Source organism: Amphiura filiformis, chromosome 18 (assembly GCF_039555335.1).
Source record: "Amphiura filiformis chromosome 18, Afil_fr2py, whole genome shotgun sequence".
Classification (NCBI taxonomy): Eukaryota; Metazoa; Echinodermata; class Ophiuroidea; order Amphilepidida; family Amphiuridae; genus Amphiura; species Amphiura filiformis.
Window position 1 is genome coordinate 3144492 of NC_092645.1, and position 14925 is coordinate 3159416.

The 14925-nt window shown below is 37.3% G+C and overlaps 1 protein-coding gene across 1 annotated transcript in view; it reads right to left on the reverse strand.

The window, feature by feature from the left end:
- The window catches only part of LOC140139753 (ceramide kinase-like), a 47735-nt gene that overhangs the window by 17331 nt on the left and 15479 nt on the right, over positions 1-14925 (reverse strand). The window contains 5 exon segments of the mRNA XM_072161461.1: positions 8041-8186; positions 9138-9201; positions 11638-11766; positions 12586-12708; positions 13868-14041. Coding sequence (XP_072017562.1) covers positions 8041-8186; positions 9138-9201; positions 11638-11766; positions 12586-12708; positions 13868-14041 — 636 coding nt within the window.

Here is a 14925-nt window from a genome sequence, read left to right on the forward strand (position 1 = left end):
ACAAATATATATACATTTTGAGCTGTCAAAAAACATTCATTGTTTTCATCTGGATGATAACATAAGCCCCACATATATGTGGGGGCCAAAAATGATAAAAAATTGGTCACTCAATCTCAAAAATATTTTTCACCTCCAAAATTTCATTTCCACCCACCATATTTGGTTTTTATGCGAGTTCAGGGCCGACTTTCAATCCTTAATGCTATGCTAGCCATAGGTCTCAACATAAAAAGTCCAAGTTTTGGGATATTTTGTCAAAATATCAAGAGCTATCTTAAGAACCACTGAACCAATACTAGGCTTGTTTGTACTCATTTTAATGCATTTTCAAGCTGATTCCAAATATGGTCATGAAAACTTACAATTCTGAAATTTTATTGAATTTTGAATTTTTTAAACTTATCGGCTGCAGTCGACACCAGCGTGGGGAGAGTTAATGCTAACCCTGGAGTCCAAGAGAAAAGTTGACCTCAACCAGGGCAAAATGAAGTACATTATTAGTGATGTAAACAGAAGATACAACCTTTTATCATTTCAGGGCTACGCAACAATCACCTCATCAACTATTCCAAACACACATCTGATGGCATGGCTGCTTATTATGAAACTCATTAGTTTGTGTCTGTCATATATTTTTGTAATTTGAGAACGACATGTACGTAATTCATCATTTATTATCAAACACATGTGGCTATATCCATACACATGTATTGTTATACAAAATGGGCTATTTAAGTTGAAACCCATACACCCTCTGTGGAAGATTTGACATTAATCTCCCATACAGGGGGTGTAGATTTCAAATGGAGTCACACATTCAGGTAACCCCATTTGGCATTTCACTCCCTGTGTTGAAGATTAAGGTCATGTCTTCCATAGGGGTGTAAGGATTTCAACTGGAATAGCCCAATATGTCAAAGGACTCAATTTATGATGCCTGTAGACTATTTGGAAGGTTTGACATTTTAAAAATTGGACATAAATTGGGACTTGTCAATAATCATAACAGGACACTTGGTGGAATTGAGACCTGCCAAAACTGCAATATTCTACAAAAACAAAACATTTTGTAGCAACGTGAAAGGCAGTACCAGCAACTATTTTGCAACCACATCTATATCTTCCTCCATGGGGCTCTGTTTGAATAGGCATCATATAATTTTTACCTAGCTGGGGGGTTTACACCCCCCAGCTAGGTATTGTAATCGTTCGGGTTCTTCCGCTGGCAACAAACCACTGTAATCTTCCCGTTTTCTTCCGCTGGCAACAAAGTGAAATTGCACATGTTTTTACCTAGCTGGGGGGTTTACACCCCCAGCTAGGTATTGTAATCGTTCGGGTTCTTCCGCTGAAAACAAACCACTGTGAAACCCTGACTTGATGCTATGTAAGAATTATTTGACTTGTGAAGATATGGTTTGGCCTTTTTGAATCATTGTTTTTAGCTGCGGGTGTTAGCTGCGGGTAGCAGCTCTATTAATAAGTCACCATGTCTCTCCGTCTGTTAGTCCGTCCGTCCGTTAGTAACAAACGCTAAAAAATGCTGTTACGTCTACATTGTTTGTCGCATGGCTATGATACTTGGTGAGGGGGAGGGCCTATACCGCCCCATACTGGAAAAGAGTTTATCCCGAAATTTGGGAAAATGAGGGGAAATTGAAGAGAATTAAGGGAAATTGGGATTTATTTTGAAGAGAATGAAGGGAAATATAAATTTTTTGTTCTTTTTTTTCGAAATTTTTTTTTGTGAAATTGTTTTTTCGAAATTATTTTTTTTTCCGAAATTTTTTTTTTTCCCGAATTTTTTTTTTTTTTCGAAATTTTTTTTTTTGAAATTTTTTTTCCGAAATTTTTTTTTTGAAATTTGTTTTTTCGAAATTTTTTTTTTGAAATTTTTTTTTTGAAATTTTTTTTCCGAAATTTTTTTTTTTGAAATTTTTTTTTCCGAAATTTTTTTTCAAATTTTTTTTTTTTCGAAATTTTTTTTTCCGAATTTTTTTTTTCCCGAATTTTTTTTTTTCCGAAATTTTTTTTTCAAATTTTTTTTTTTTTTCCAAAATTTTTTTTTTCCGAATTTTTTTTTTCCGAATTTTTTTTTTTCCTGAATTTTTTATCAAACTCAGTGACAATAAACTTGATGAGAAGAGTAACATTTTGGAATATTTTGCATGGATCAGGTCAAAGGTCAGCTGGGGTCAAATCTTGAATTTCAATATCTGGACATCTGTAAAGGGTGCGGGCTCAATCTCAGCGACAACCTCATGACCAGAGTAACATGTTGGAATATTTTGCAGGGGGCAGGTCAAAGGTCAGCTGGGGTCAAATCGGCGAATTTCAATATCTGGACATCTGTGAGGGGTACGGGGCTCAATCTCGGTGACAACCTCATGACCTGTGGAACATATTGGAACATTTTGCACGGGTCAGCTCAAAAGACATCATTCTGGGGCCAAATCTTAGAATTGCGTTATCTGGACATCTGTAAGAGGTACAGGGCTCAAACTCGGTGACAACTCATGACCAGGGGTGAATTATGGAACATCTTGCAGGGGTCTGGTCAAAGGTCATCTGGGTCAAATCTTAGAATTGCATTTTCTGGACATCTGTGAGGAGTACCGGACTCAAAACTCGGTGACAACAAGCCTCATGACAGGGGAACATTTTTGGAACATTTTGCAGGGGTCAGATACCTCCACAACACCAACATGCCCCAGCTAGGTTTGTGGTCTATGACCACCATTTGCCTCTAGTTCTTTTTATAATACTTAATCCACCGATTAAGGGGTGGGGTATGAACGTTTGGACAGTATTTATTGTGGGACATTAGAGCACATCAGACATATCGAATTGCATTATGAATACGAAGAATGTCCTTCTGATATCAAATAATTTTGATTTTTTGAAATTCGCAATGTAATACACATTTTATGGCAAATGATTAAAAATTGATATTTTTATATGTTCAGTATATTTAACAGTACTCGAAGTAAACTTTATAAATCTGATGATTTATACTTAAAGTGTATGTAGCTGGGAGGAAAAGCCGACGATCAATTGAAAATTTTGACCTTTCATATTGAAGATATGGATTTTTTCCCCAAAAGCCCTAATTTCTTCAATATGAAAGGTCAAATTTTTCAATTGATCGTCGGCTTTTCCTCCCAGCTACATACACTTTAAGAAAAATATCAAATTTTAATAATTTGTCATAAAATTTGTATTATATCGTGAATTTCAAAAAATCAAAATTATTTGATATCAGAAAGACATTCTTCGTATTCAGAATGCAATTCGATATATCTGATGTGCTCTCATGTCCCACAAGAAAATACTGTTGAAACGCTCATTCCAGATCCCTTAAGTAATCTTTTTTCGAACAAATTTGTGTTGGGTCAACAAAACCTAGATACTATGGCAGTGAACTACAATGCACTTTAAACTCACTGGAGCAAAATTTATGCTCCCAAATGGTGTCCCTGCATATTGTGTGCACAGATATATCTAAATGCTTAACACATGCTTCAACACAATTACCCATCCCCCTTGTGTATTAACACCATAATTAGAGCAGAAATAATATGTAGTAATGTTCAGATGACAAAGTGCATATATGGGGAAATATTGTATAATTGGCTGCGCAATAATTATGAGCCATGGAGGATAATATTAGGGAGGGGGTTGGCAAGCCAATGGGGAGGGTTAACACATTTTTGGCAGGTCAAAAAGGTACAGCGCAATTGATTTTGGCACAAATATATGGCACTTTTTAGATAAAACACTCTAAAAAGGAAATCAACATGGAAATGTTCAAATATGCAAATTTCCTGATCGCTATGCTTGTATTATTTTGCTAATTGGGTTGTCAAGTGCAAAGGAGGAGGGGGGGGGGCAAGGAATTTGTGGCAGGCAGAGAGAGGAGATACAAGTTTTTTTTTGGGGGGGGGGGGATATAATTATTGCACAGCCCCTAATTGAAGAGGCTGACTACTGTATGCTGTTATTTTTGCATGCAAAATTTTACATGATTTAGGAATTTTTGGAAATTTTACGAGTTGTTTTCGTGTAATTTATGTAAGTGTAAAGTAATAATTATATAAAAGCTATAGTGTGCTGTTATTTTTGCGCTTGCATATCTACTCGCAAAATTCATAAAAAATAAAACCCACACAAAAATGACAGCAAATACAGAATAGTAATTAACTCTGAGTTTCACTCTGCAGGCTTTTGTTCTGGGTAAGCAGTTTGCAATATTTAACATGTTTAAAAGAATTGCACAAAATAAACTAACTATGAATGGACAACCCTCATACTGCATAAGAAGGTTGGAAAATGTGTAATTTACAAAATGAAATATATATAATTGTAAAAATCTTGTTAAAACTAAATCTGTTAACACAAAATTCCTGATTTACACAAACTGCTTTTCAAGCCCCAAGTATATATGTGACCATCCACCACAAAGTGGTAGTAAAGTCGGCTTTAGATCATTTTCTGTTTATTGCAGATTTTGAAAGAATGCACTTTCAGCTTTAAAATGACACCTCAACCAGCTTCATCGGACATCTGGAAGCGAAGTTATGGTTCATCCAAGGTGAAATTCCTAATATATTTTACATAGAAATCCATATACTGTTTTTGATTGTATCTCAAAATGGAAAATGCCAACTTTACGACCAGTTTGTGGTGGATGGGCACATATTATTTCATATATTCTGAAGACCTGACAACACAAAATCCTGCGAACGCAAAATAAATTCTGAGGCCCTGACAATATTGTCTTTAAAAACAAGGTACAGGTACCACTGTATCTACAATGCTGTAACGCATCCGTGTTGATACGGTTGATTAAATCGCCACCATATTGTCTGTGCAATTGTTATTGACAGTTGAAATAAAAATAAAGCAATGAATGTAAACTGCACTTAATATTTTACATACATGATCAGTCAGACATCACTTCCTGGTTTAATTCCTGGTATTTTAATGAATAATTATTTAAAAAAAGACATCTACTTTGACTACCTGCTTTTTTTAAATATTATTTTAAGTTGCTTGAGGGAAAATTCATTAATGTTTATGAGGCAAATTGCTCAGCTGGCCAATGGTAAGGCAAAAAAACCCCAAAAAAACCTGCCCCTTATCTACAAAAAAATATGGGCGGGTCAGTCGGTCAGGATTTTTGTTTTAATTTCTGGAAGTGGCTAAATGATTCTAAAAATTACAGTAAGCTTCAAAAATCTGAAAGATTTAAAATCTGTGAACATCTTAAAAACGTCTGAAATATTTTAAAAAACATTCAATCAAAAGCAATCCACTGCACCTAAGAAATGACTGCTTGAATTTCATGTAGCTAAAAAAAATCCCCACAAGGCCCGTTAAAATTAACCACCATCAAATTGTAAAACAAAAATATCAACCAATACAAAGCGATTTAAGATCAGCAATTTCTACCAGTCGGTATAACATTTGCAAAAATTGTGCTTACCAACTCGCCCTGGGAATTGGCTTTCTACAATCAAAATAGCATTGCTAATAGATAGTACTCAATATTATGTACAGAAACTTAAGCTAACTAGAGCGGTTCTCGACTTGCGCGGTTCTCGACGCTTTCGTCGGCCGCAATGCCTCCACCTTGACGCGTATCATTTTAACTGGTGCAATTTCACTAGGAACTCAGTGTAGGTTTTTAGGAAAAGTGTAACAAATGAAAGATGACTGTACAGTACCCACCTGGTTTCATGCCCATACGACAGTTTTTTAGTCATTTGACCTCAGATGACCCCTGTGTGAACCTGGATGACCCTAAAATGACCTTCAAAAAATTAAACTTTAAATGTTGACTGTACCCACCAAGTTTCATGCCCATACGAGTTTTTAGTAATTTGACCTCAGATGACCCCTGTGTGACCCCGGATGACCCCAAAATGAGCGCCCAAAAATTTGACTCTAAATGTTGACTGTACCCACCCAGTATCATGCCCATACGACAGTATTTACTAATTTGACCTCAGCTGACCCCTGGATGACCCCAAAATGACCTTCCAAAAAATTGGCTCTAAATGTTGACTGTACCCACCAGGTTTCATGCCCATCTGACAGTTTTAGTAATTTGACCTCAGATGACCCCTGGGTGACCCGGATGACCCCAAAATGACCTTAAAAAAAATTTGGTTCTAAATGTTTACAGTACCCACCAAGGTTCATATGCCCATGTTTACAGTACCCACCAAGGTTCATGCCCATACGACGGTTTTTGCTAATTTGACCTCAGATGACCCCTAGATGACCTTGACCCACTAACCAAACCTACTGGAATTTGAAAACCGCCAATGACCATCCCTCCACCAAATTGCATCACTGTACATCTTACCAGTTCCGAGAAATTGCACCCACAAGCTCGGACGGACGGACAGATGGACAGACGGACGGATGGATGGATGGACGGACAACCAGGAAACATAATACCTCCGGTGGAGGCATAAAAATGTGCATATTTTCACTGCAGTTTTCAAATGTCATAAATTATCAAAGGGCTATGATGAAAGAACAAAAAAGTATGTTCTACTATTTTTAGCTGTTTTACGATCCATATATGACTCTGTGTGCAGCATTTCGTATTGCCATATAAATGTTGTTTCATGTAAACTGAACAGTAGCTCATGATAAGAGAAAATGGCCAGTGAATTTACTATGTACAGATTCACTCAATAAATTTGCATTAGAACTATATGGACCGCGGTTCTCGGATGTCGCGGTTTTCAACGCATAGCGTCGACCGAGATGCCTCCACCAAAGGGAGCGATGTGGCACTCACAAGTTGATACAAAGCTTCAAGCCTAAAAGAGGAGACTGAATTTGACCTTAGATGACACCTGGATGACCCCAAAACAACCTTCCAATGACTCCTGGGTGACCCTGGATGACCTTCAAAAATGTTGGCTATAAATGGTAACAATACCCACCAAGTTTCATGCCCATGGGACAAATATTAGAATTTGACCTAAGATGATCCCAAAATGACCTTTCAAAAAAGCATAGAATTTCCTGACCCCTATACACCTTTTCACCAAGTCCCATCACTGTACATTATGCAAATTAGCTAGTACTTCATTTGCATATATTACGCCGACATCTACTGCATAACAATTGTATTCCACCAAAGTGCATCACAACATGCCATACCACTTCCGAGAAATAGCCTTCTCAAATATGTGACGGACATTTTGAGGAAATGACCTTCCAAAAATTTGGCTCTAAATGTTGATTGTACCCACCAAGTTTCATGCACGTATGACAGTTTTTACTAATTTGACCTCAAATGACCCCTGGGTGACCCCAAAATGACCTCCCAAAAATTTGGCTCTAAATGTTGACTGTACCCACCAAGTTTCATGCCCATCCAACAGTTTTTACTATTTTGAACTCAGATGACCCCTGAATGACCTTGGATGACCCGTAATGACCTTCCAAAAATTTGGCTCTAAATGTTGACTGTACCCACCACGTTTCATGGCCATATGACAGTTTTGCTAATTTGACCTCAAATGACCCCTGCATGACCTCAGGTGACCTTGACCCACTAACCAATACAAACTTGTTCTGCTTGGGGTCAAGATGCACCCACCCACCAAGTTTGAGGAACGTGCGACCCCTAGTCTCCGAGAAAAGAGGTAAATAAGGAAAATGGGCTCCCAGACCTCAAATGACCTTTGACCTCAGTATATGACCTTGAACCTCACCCAAAAAAAAGTAGCCAGAGTTTCTGACCATGACCCACCTATCCTGAAAATCTGAAGTCAATCCGCCCATCCATGCCCGAGATATAGCATCCGGACGGAAGCACGGAAGGACGGACATTGCAACGAGGTGGAGGCATAAAAATTCATTTGATTGCCTCACGTATATTGCCCATTAGAAAAGACACTCTTACCTGCCGGAATGACCCCTACTCTAAGATTGGGTGGAATCAACGTAAGATGAGATCGAATTACTAAACACGATAAGAAAGACAGAGTAAAGGGGATATTTCTTCCTTACCTGCCGGGATGACCCCTACTCTAAGATTGGGTGGAATCAGTGTAGCGTGAACATCATTGACATCAATAGCTTCAGATTTCTGCGTCCTGATCAACAGGCCGTTGACAACCTCTGCGAAAGTTCCGTCTCCACCCACACACACAATCCTGATTAATGAAGATCAAGGGTCAAAGATTTACATTAGCGTTTAATACAAAATGTTACTATAAATCCTTTTAGACCCATCGCAAATCTCTGTCCTCAAATCCTTGGACCACAGTGTACATGTAGGACATAACCACAATACATAAAAATCGATAAGCCAACTGCAAGAATGACCTGGGCCCTGGAGGTATGGACAATTCAGGTTCAACATAATATAAAGATAGATATATCTTGATTTAAGGTAAGCCTTGTTTTGTATATTAATATCTTTACACCAACGTTCATGAAAATCAAAAACGTTTAAATCAAAATCATCTTTACACCAAGTTTGTCCTCAAGACCATTGATAGAACTCTGGGCCTCTATATCTGGGATTCCCAATTACAAATATTTAAGGGCCATAAAGGACCAACATATTTCAAAGGTGCCTGCTTGAAAGCCAAGAAATCTGCATTTCTTATGCAAGCTGGATATAGCCCGCAGGCTGCCTATTGAAAACCACTGCTTTATTTGCTCTCATAGGACCAAGTTCAAGAGAAACACATCTCCCATAATCATTTAGGGACACACAGGCGGAGTACCATGATCTGCCTACATCAAGATAACCTTCACAGCCAGGATCTACCCCTTTCCTAATCTTTTGTATGAATAAACCCCTGACAATCAGCTGTAATTTCCAACTGGCTAATTTTTCTTTCCCACAAGAAGGCACCATGGCAACAATGCCTAGAGAAGTTGTCTTTTGCCTTGTATACTTTAATTTTTTGCCAAAGTTTTCGCCAATTCCTTTTTCCCGATGAAGGCACCCGATGAATCCACCTTCCTTTTTAGTTTTAAACGCTTCTAACCAATCAAGGGTCATGGGGGCGCAGTTTGAGTGACAGTGACTAGTTTGCGTCTTTTTAGTCTTGAATTATAGTGATTCCTCAAACTTGAATTGATGATAGACTTACCCGTCTACTTTTTCTACCTGCCATCCTATTACATAATCTTTGGCATAACCTGAGGTTTCTGTTACTGTGGAAAAAGAACAAAATAATATATCATAATTCATATACCACTAGTGCGATTATCTCAGAGGTATATTCCCTGAAAGAAGCATCCCATAACTGACAACCAGCAACCCTGCTCTGACCCATAGCACCTCCCGGTCACCCTCAACAGCCCTCCCTTTGTTGCCTCTTGCCACACCCATGTTGCAGGCACACAACCACCCTCCTCTTCAGCACACTAACCGAGACTTCTCTCTAGTCCGAAGAGTCGCAGCACTCGCTATTCCAAAGGTTCTCAAGTCCGAAGAGTCGTTAGTCCGAAAACCAAATTAAGTTCGCTAATCCGAAGGTTCTCTAGTCCAAATATAGAATAAGGGTTAGGGTTTAGGGTTAGGGTTAGCGAGCCTTATTCTATATTTTGACTAGAGAACCTTATTTATTATTTGGACTAGTGAACCCTCGGACTAGAGAACCTGATATTCGGACTAGTTAGTGAACCTTTTTTCAGAATTCGGACTAGCGAATGGTAAATTACGTGTTTGGACTGGTGAACCTTCTGACTAAGGAGCCTCCGGACTAGGGAACCTTCGGACTAAGGAGCCTTCGGACTAGGGAACCTTCGGACTAGAGAGTTGTCGCCACCCTAACAGCCCTGAATCCTACATAACCCTACAGGCTGAGCTAAGCTGGGTGCCTCCTTATCAGTGGGCGAGGGCAGGCAACACATAGGGCACCTTAACCCCATGAGAAGTACCTGCTGATTGGCCAAAATGAATATTATGTCCAATTTTGAACCAATCAAGGAGCGTATTAAAAAGATCATAATCTGCAAATGCAAGTTTGACCATAAATAGTTTAAAGCCTAATCATAATTGGCAATAGAAATAAGCATTTCAAGTTATCAACCAATCAGAAATGCTCTTAGATGACCAGTATTGTCCATGCCTGGAAAATATGTGAAAAGTAGGAAGCTCCTTCCCGGGAAATCTGGAAGTTTAAAGGGAAATTGAGGTCTTAATCAGAGAAATACATAAGAATTTGGAGGGAATTTTGTCTTTTGAAGGGAAATTTTGACCATCTTCCAGGGAAACATTCATTTTTTTCCAGCCCTGGTAGTGTCCATGGGGTTAAGACATAAGGCACCTCTGACCGAAAAACCCTGAAACACATTAGGATGAACAATGTAAAAATCCAGTTACATTATGCAAGGCCATGTCTTTCATAGAGGGTGTATGGATTTCAACTGGAATAACCCTGGTATATGTACATATGTATATGTAACATAATTGCTGTAAGCCAATATTATCAGCTGTGCTGCCATAACTGTAAATTGTTATATCATGTATGAAAATGAAAAGAGGCATTCCAGGTGCATAGCACTGAAAATTTATTTTCTTTGAACCAACTAATAGGGCCATATGCTACAAGCTAATTCATTTGGCACACCATATATCATATCAAATTGAATTTTTTCATCTTGCCCATTTAAAAGGCTACATTAAGGAATTGGATAGCAATGTTTGCACAGTATTTTTGTGGGACCTGAGAGCACATCAGACACACCAAATTGCTTTCTGAATACGAGAAATGTCCTTCTATATCAAATAATTTTGATTTTTTTATAATTCGCGATATAATACAAATTTGATGGCAAATTATTAAAAAAATTGGTATTTTTTATATTTAACAGGACTGTTAAATGTCAAAATATCACTCAATTTGCCATAAAATTTGTACATCGCGAATTAAAAAAAAAAAAATCTAAATTCTTTGATATCAGAAGGACATTCCTCATATTCAGAATGCAATTTGGTGTGTCTCATGTGCTCTCAGGTCCCACAAAAATACTGTGCAAACGTTGCTATCTGATCCTTTAAACAGAGGGCATATTCTGTGCTTTTAGCATCCTCTTTTCACAGTACATGTATGATTCAATAGCCATGGAAAATGCTTATTTCTATCTAAAGTTTCAGTTTCAGTTAATCTGGACATTGAATTTGCAAGTCCTACATTGTACATAATTGCATGCCCCATACAATGCCCCATCAGCCACTGTAAATAAGCCACTACACATACAACCCCATCAAAATTGAAGTTCCAGAAATGTGATAATTGTCATGTTTCAGACTGCAATGAATTACGGTATAATTTCATACTGTTAGTGATAAAGACTCATTTTGCTTGACAGCTGTTCTGACTGTCATCCCACAGAAAAATATGGGCAGAGCAGAAATTCTTTTCAGAAGGGCATTGGGGAGCAAAGTGAGAGGGACAAAATCAGAAAAATTTCTAAACTTGAGCGTTTTTCACCCAAAATTTGCCAAAATAGTTTATTTTCTGTGATTTTTTGTCCTGATTGGGGGGGCCGTAGTGCCATGACTGAAAATGAAGTATCTGTGTTCTTAATTGTTAGCAGATACTTTCTCTTCCTTTGGAAAATAAAATGCTACTGAACACTCACCTGTGATTTCAGTTTGTATTCCCGCTAATTCAAATAGTTGCGCTACTTTATTGTAATATATTTCCTTCGCTTGACCTTTGCCCCCAACTGGGTTGATGAACACTATTAACCTTTTTGGTCTTTGGGTTTCTGGGGGTAAAAAAAAGCAAATAATGAGCATTTTTTAAAATAAAACAATCCATTAATTCAAACAATCAACATCACTTGAAACATTACGGTACATTATATTCACAAATATTGCCTTCAGCACATAAAATTCATTGCTACATTTTGGAAGGAAACAATCACTCAAAAAATATTATTCATAAGTATTCTTGTTCTCAATGTGTACGTACATCATTAGTGGAGTAAACAAGTCAAGTAAGGCATACACATGGTTATGCTGTTTTGATGTTCAATAAAACATTGAACATTGACATTGAAATAAAAACATTGACTACATTGAAAATTTGCAAACTGCTCTAACATAATGAGCACCAAGTCAACAAAATGACTGTTTGAGATATAATATAATTGAAATCTGTACTTCAGAGTTTTACCAGTTATTTACTCTCAGTTACTTTTATTAGTAATGACATACAACGATTTCCCTGATTTGGTTGTAATCTTGTCCCCTTTTATTTTTAAAATCAAGAAAAATACAAAGTGTCAGAAAAGTACAATTTAAGAGGCGAGGCGAGGAGAGAACATTCACAATTTGTCAAGAACATTCACAATTTGATGATTGCAATGTTGTCAATGTAATAATAGACTGAAAACATTGACAAATCAATGTTGGAAAAAACATTGTTATTTTTCAACACATTGAAACACCTCGATTGATGAGGAATACGCCACAGGTGTGATCTTTTTTTTTTCCTTCCGATTGCTAGTATTTCTTTTGATGTTTTTTTTTACATTTGAATGTCCATCCAAGCCTCATGTCTGATGAGGATTCACAGTGCCTACCTTGTTTGGCAATAGTTTGTTTGATGGAAGCAACCCATTGTTTACATGACTGTACATCAGGACAATGGAATTTGATCTTCTGCACCCGCCATTTCCGCCTCCTACTTCTTTTTACTGCAAATACTACAAAAAAAAAAAGAAAAAACAATAATTCAGATTCTTCTTATCAGTGAAAACAAAAAAAGACAAAACCATAAAAAAACATACAGAACTCAAGATCTCTTGGTGGTTACATCGATTTGAGAAGTCATAGCTAGGGCTGTTGTCGAGTAGAACTTTCCTTGTTGACAATCGTCAAATCTCAAGATCCCACCTTGGCAAGTTGTCGACAAAGCAATACATCAATAAAGGCCAAATTAATTTCAGTTCCTTAACACGGAATCAAATCGGTAACTTACCACTACAAATGAAGTCTATAATCCACCAATCAATGTCATTGTCATCTTATAATTAATTATTACTTTTTTTTATACCTGGAAGTTACTTCATGGTAAATAATGATGATCTTATGACTGATCTTTATCGTCAATGTTGTTGACAAGACAAATTTTCCCGATAGTCAACAATATCAGTCGACAAGCAAGAAGGGAAAAAAGATAGAGTTTACTAGGCATGTTGCAGCATGATCCAGCATCACACAATAATTATGATTGCGATGGATGAACAAGTTCTAGAAAGTGTCTACTTTGTTATATACTTTGTTTATACTTTTGTGATGATCACCGTTTTTGGTGGTCAAGACCGTTGCTTAATGTGATCATAGATTAGTATAGATTGGAAAGTTCCATGCCTGTGCCCTCTAAGCGTACTTGAATTCAGCTGACGCCGGTACAGCGTTCAGACCTGGTGACATCGCTCATTATACGTGCAAGGTTTCTGTTGTGTACGCTAGCGCTATTTTTGAGTTTGCTCACACAAACCTGACTTAGCGTCAACCCCCACAGGTGACAATGCCTACATTTCGCGGTATGTATTTGGTTGATCTGATTTGTTGTCTTTGTCAACAACTTGTCGACGTCAGGATTGATTTTTTCCTGACATGTCGCCAACTTCCGCCAAGCAAAAAGCTTGGCCACTATGGCCTCATCCCAATGGCATAGTCCAATAACCTCAATTAAACAATCATAGTGCAAAATTTGACCTCAAGTTGCAGAGTATGAGTTTTTGTACTCAAATTTCAAAGGTCATGCAATGAATGTACAAATGTATTGGGCTTAAAAACTTTGTCCTGATAGATGTGACACCCCTTAACATTACAACAACGTTGTCTTTGTGCACCAACCTGTGAAGCTTGTAGATTCTTCCTTTAATGAATTTGTTTTCTGTATTCGTTGATATCCCTCTGTTCCTTCCGGTCCTTTCTCGTTACTCTCTTCTTGTTTGTCTATAACATGACCCTTGGTGCCAAATTCTGCAGTGATCACCTCGCTCAGTTTCAAATGATGGTTAACTATTCCTGGATGATGAGGAAAAAGAAAGAAAGAAACAAAAAATAAACATAAAACTTCAAAATAGATAATCTTTGCTATAGTATTCTGATATACTTTTATACATACATTGCAAATGTTGTATTGTCTGACAATCGCCTTGCGGTGTGAAACTCAGAGTAACAACTTCTATTCCAGAAGATCTATTTGAAATTTTATGCTCTTCCTTTTTGAGATTGAGCACTCTTTTCAAAAAAATGAATAAATGTTGGTAATATGTATATTAGGCCATATGGAATTATTTTCTTAGTTCTTGTACAAAGGATTTTCATAAATTGATAAGGGATGGAAGTAATATTAGCAGTCAGTAGTTTTCGTTTTTTTCCAAAGTGCTTGAGGAAAGGGCCTCCTTTTTCTTTCCTTTTTTCAAATGTGAGATTCTAAGGGATAAACACCCACAAGTACCACAAAAATCTTTGCTCTCTAATATTTTTTATCTGTATTTCTGTAAAGCTTTCGTAAATTAATTAGATAAGTCTTACAAGTAATATTTGTGAAAGATCTAAAACATCAGCAACAAAAAATTAATTTTATACAACCTTAAGTCTGAACAAAAAAAAATTGTATTTCCTGCCGCCTGACCTACGTACTCTTTCTCATCCCTCGATCCAATTCAGCCAAAAAAGGACCACTTTTTTCATGCAGTTATCAAACAGAAATCTACAAAATGCAAACTCTGGGTTGGTCAGGCTCGTAGAACATGTTATTTTGGTTGCTGTCTGATGCCTTACAATTCTTTGCTGTCTCCCAACTGCACATCATAAGTGTGATGTTTCTTAATAATTAGACAAAAAAGCTACACTATTTAAGTGTTGCGAACCACAGCGCAAATTACAACACACCAAAGAGTTTG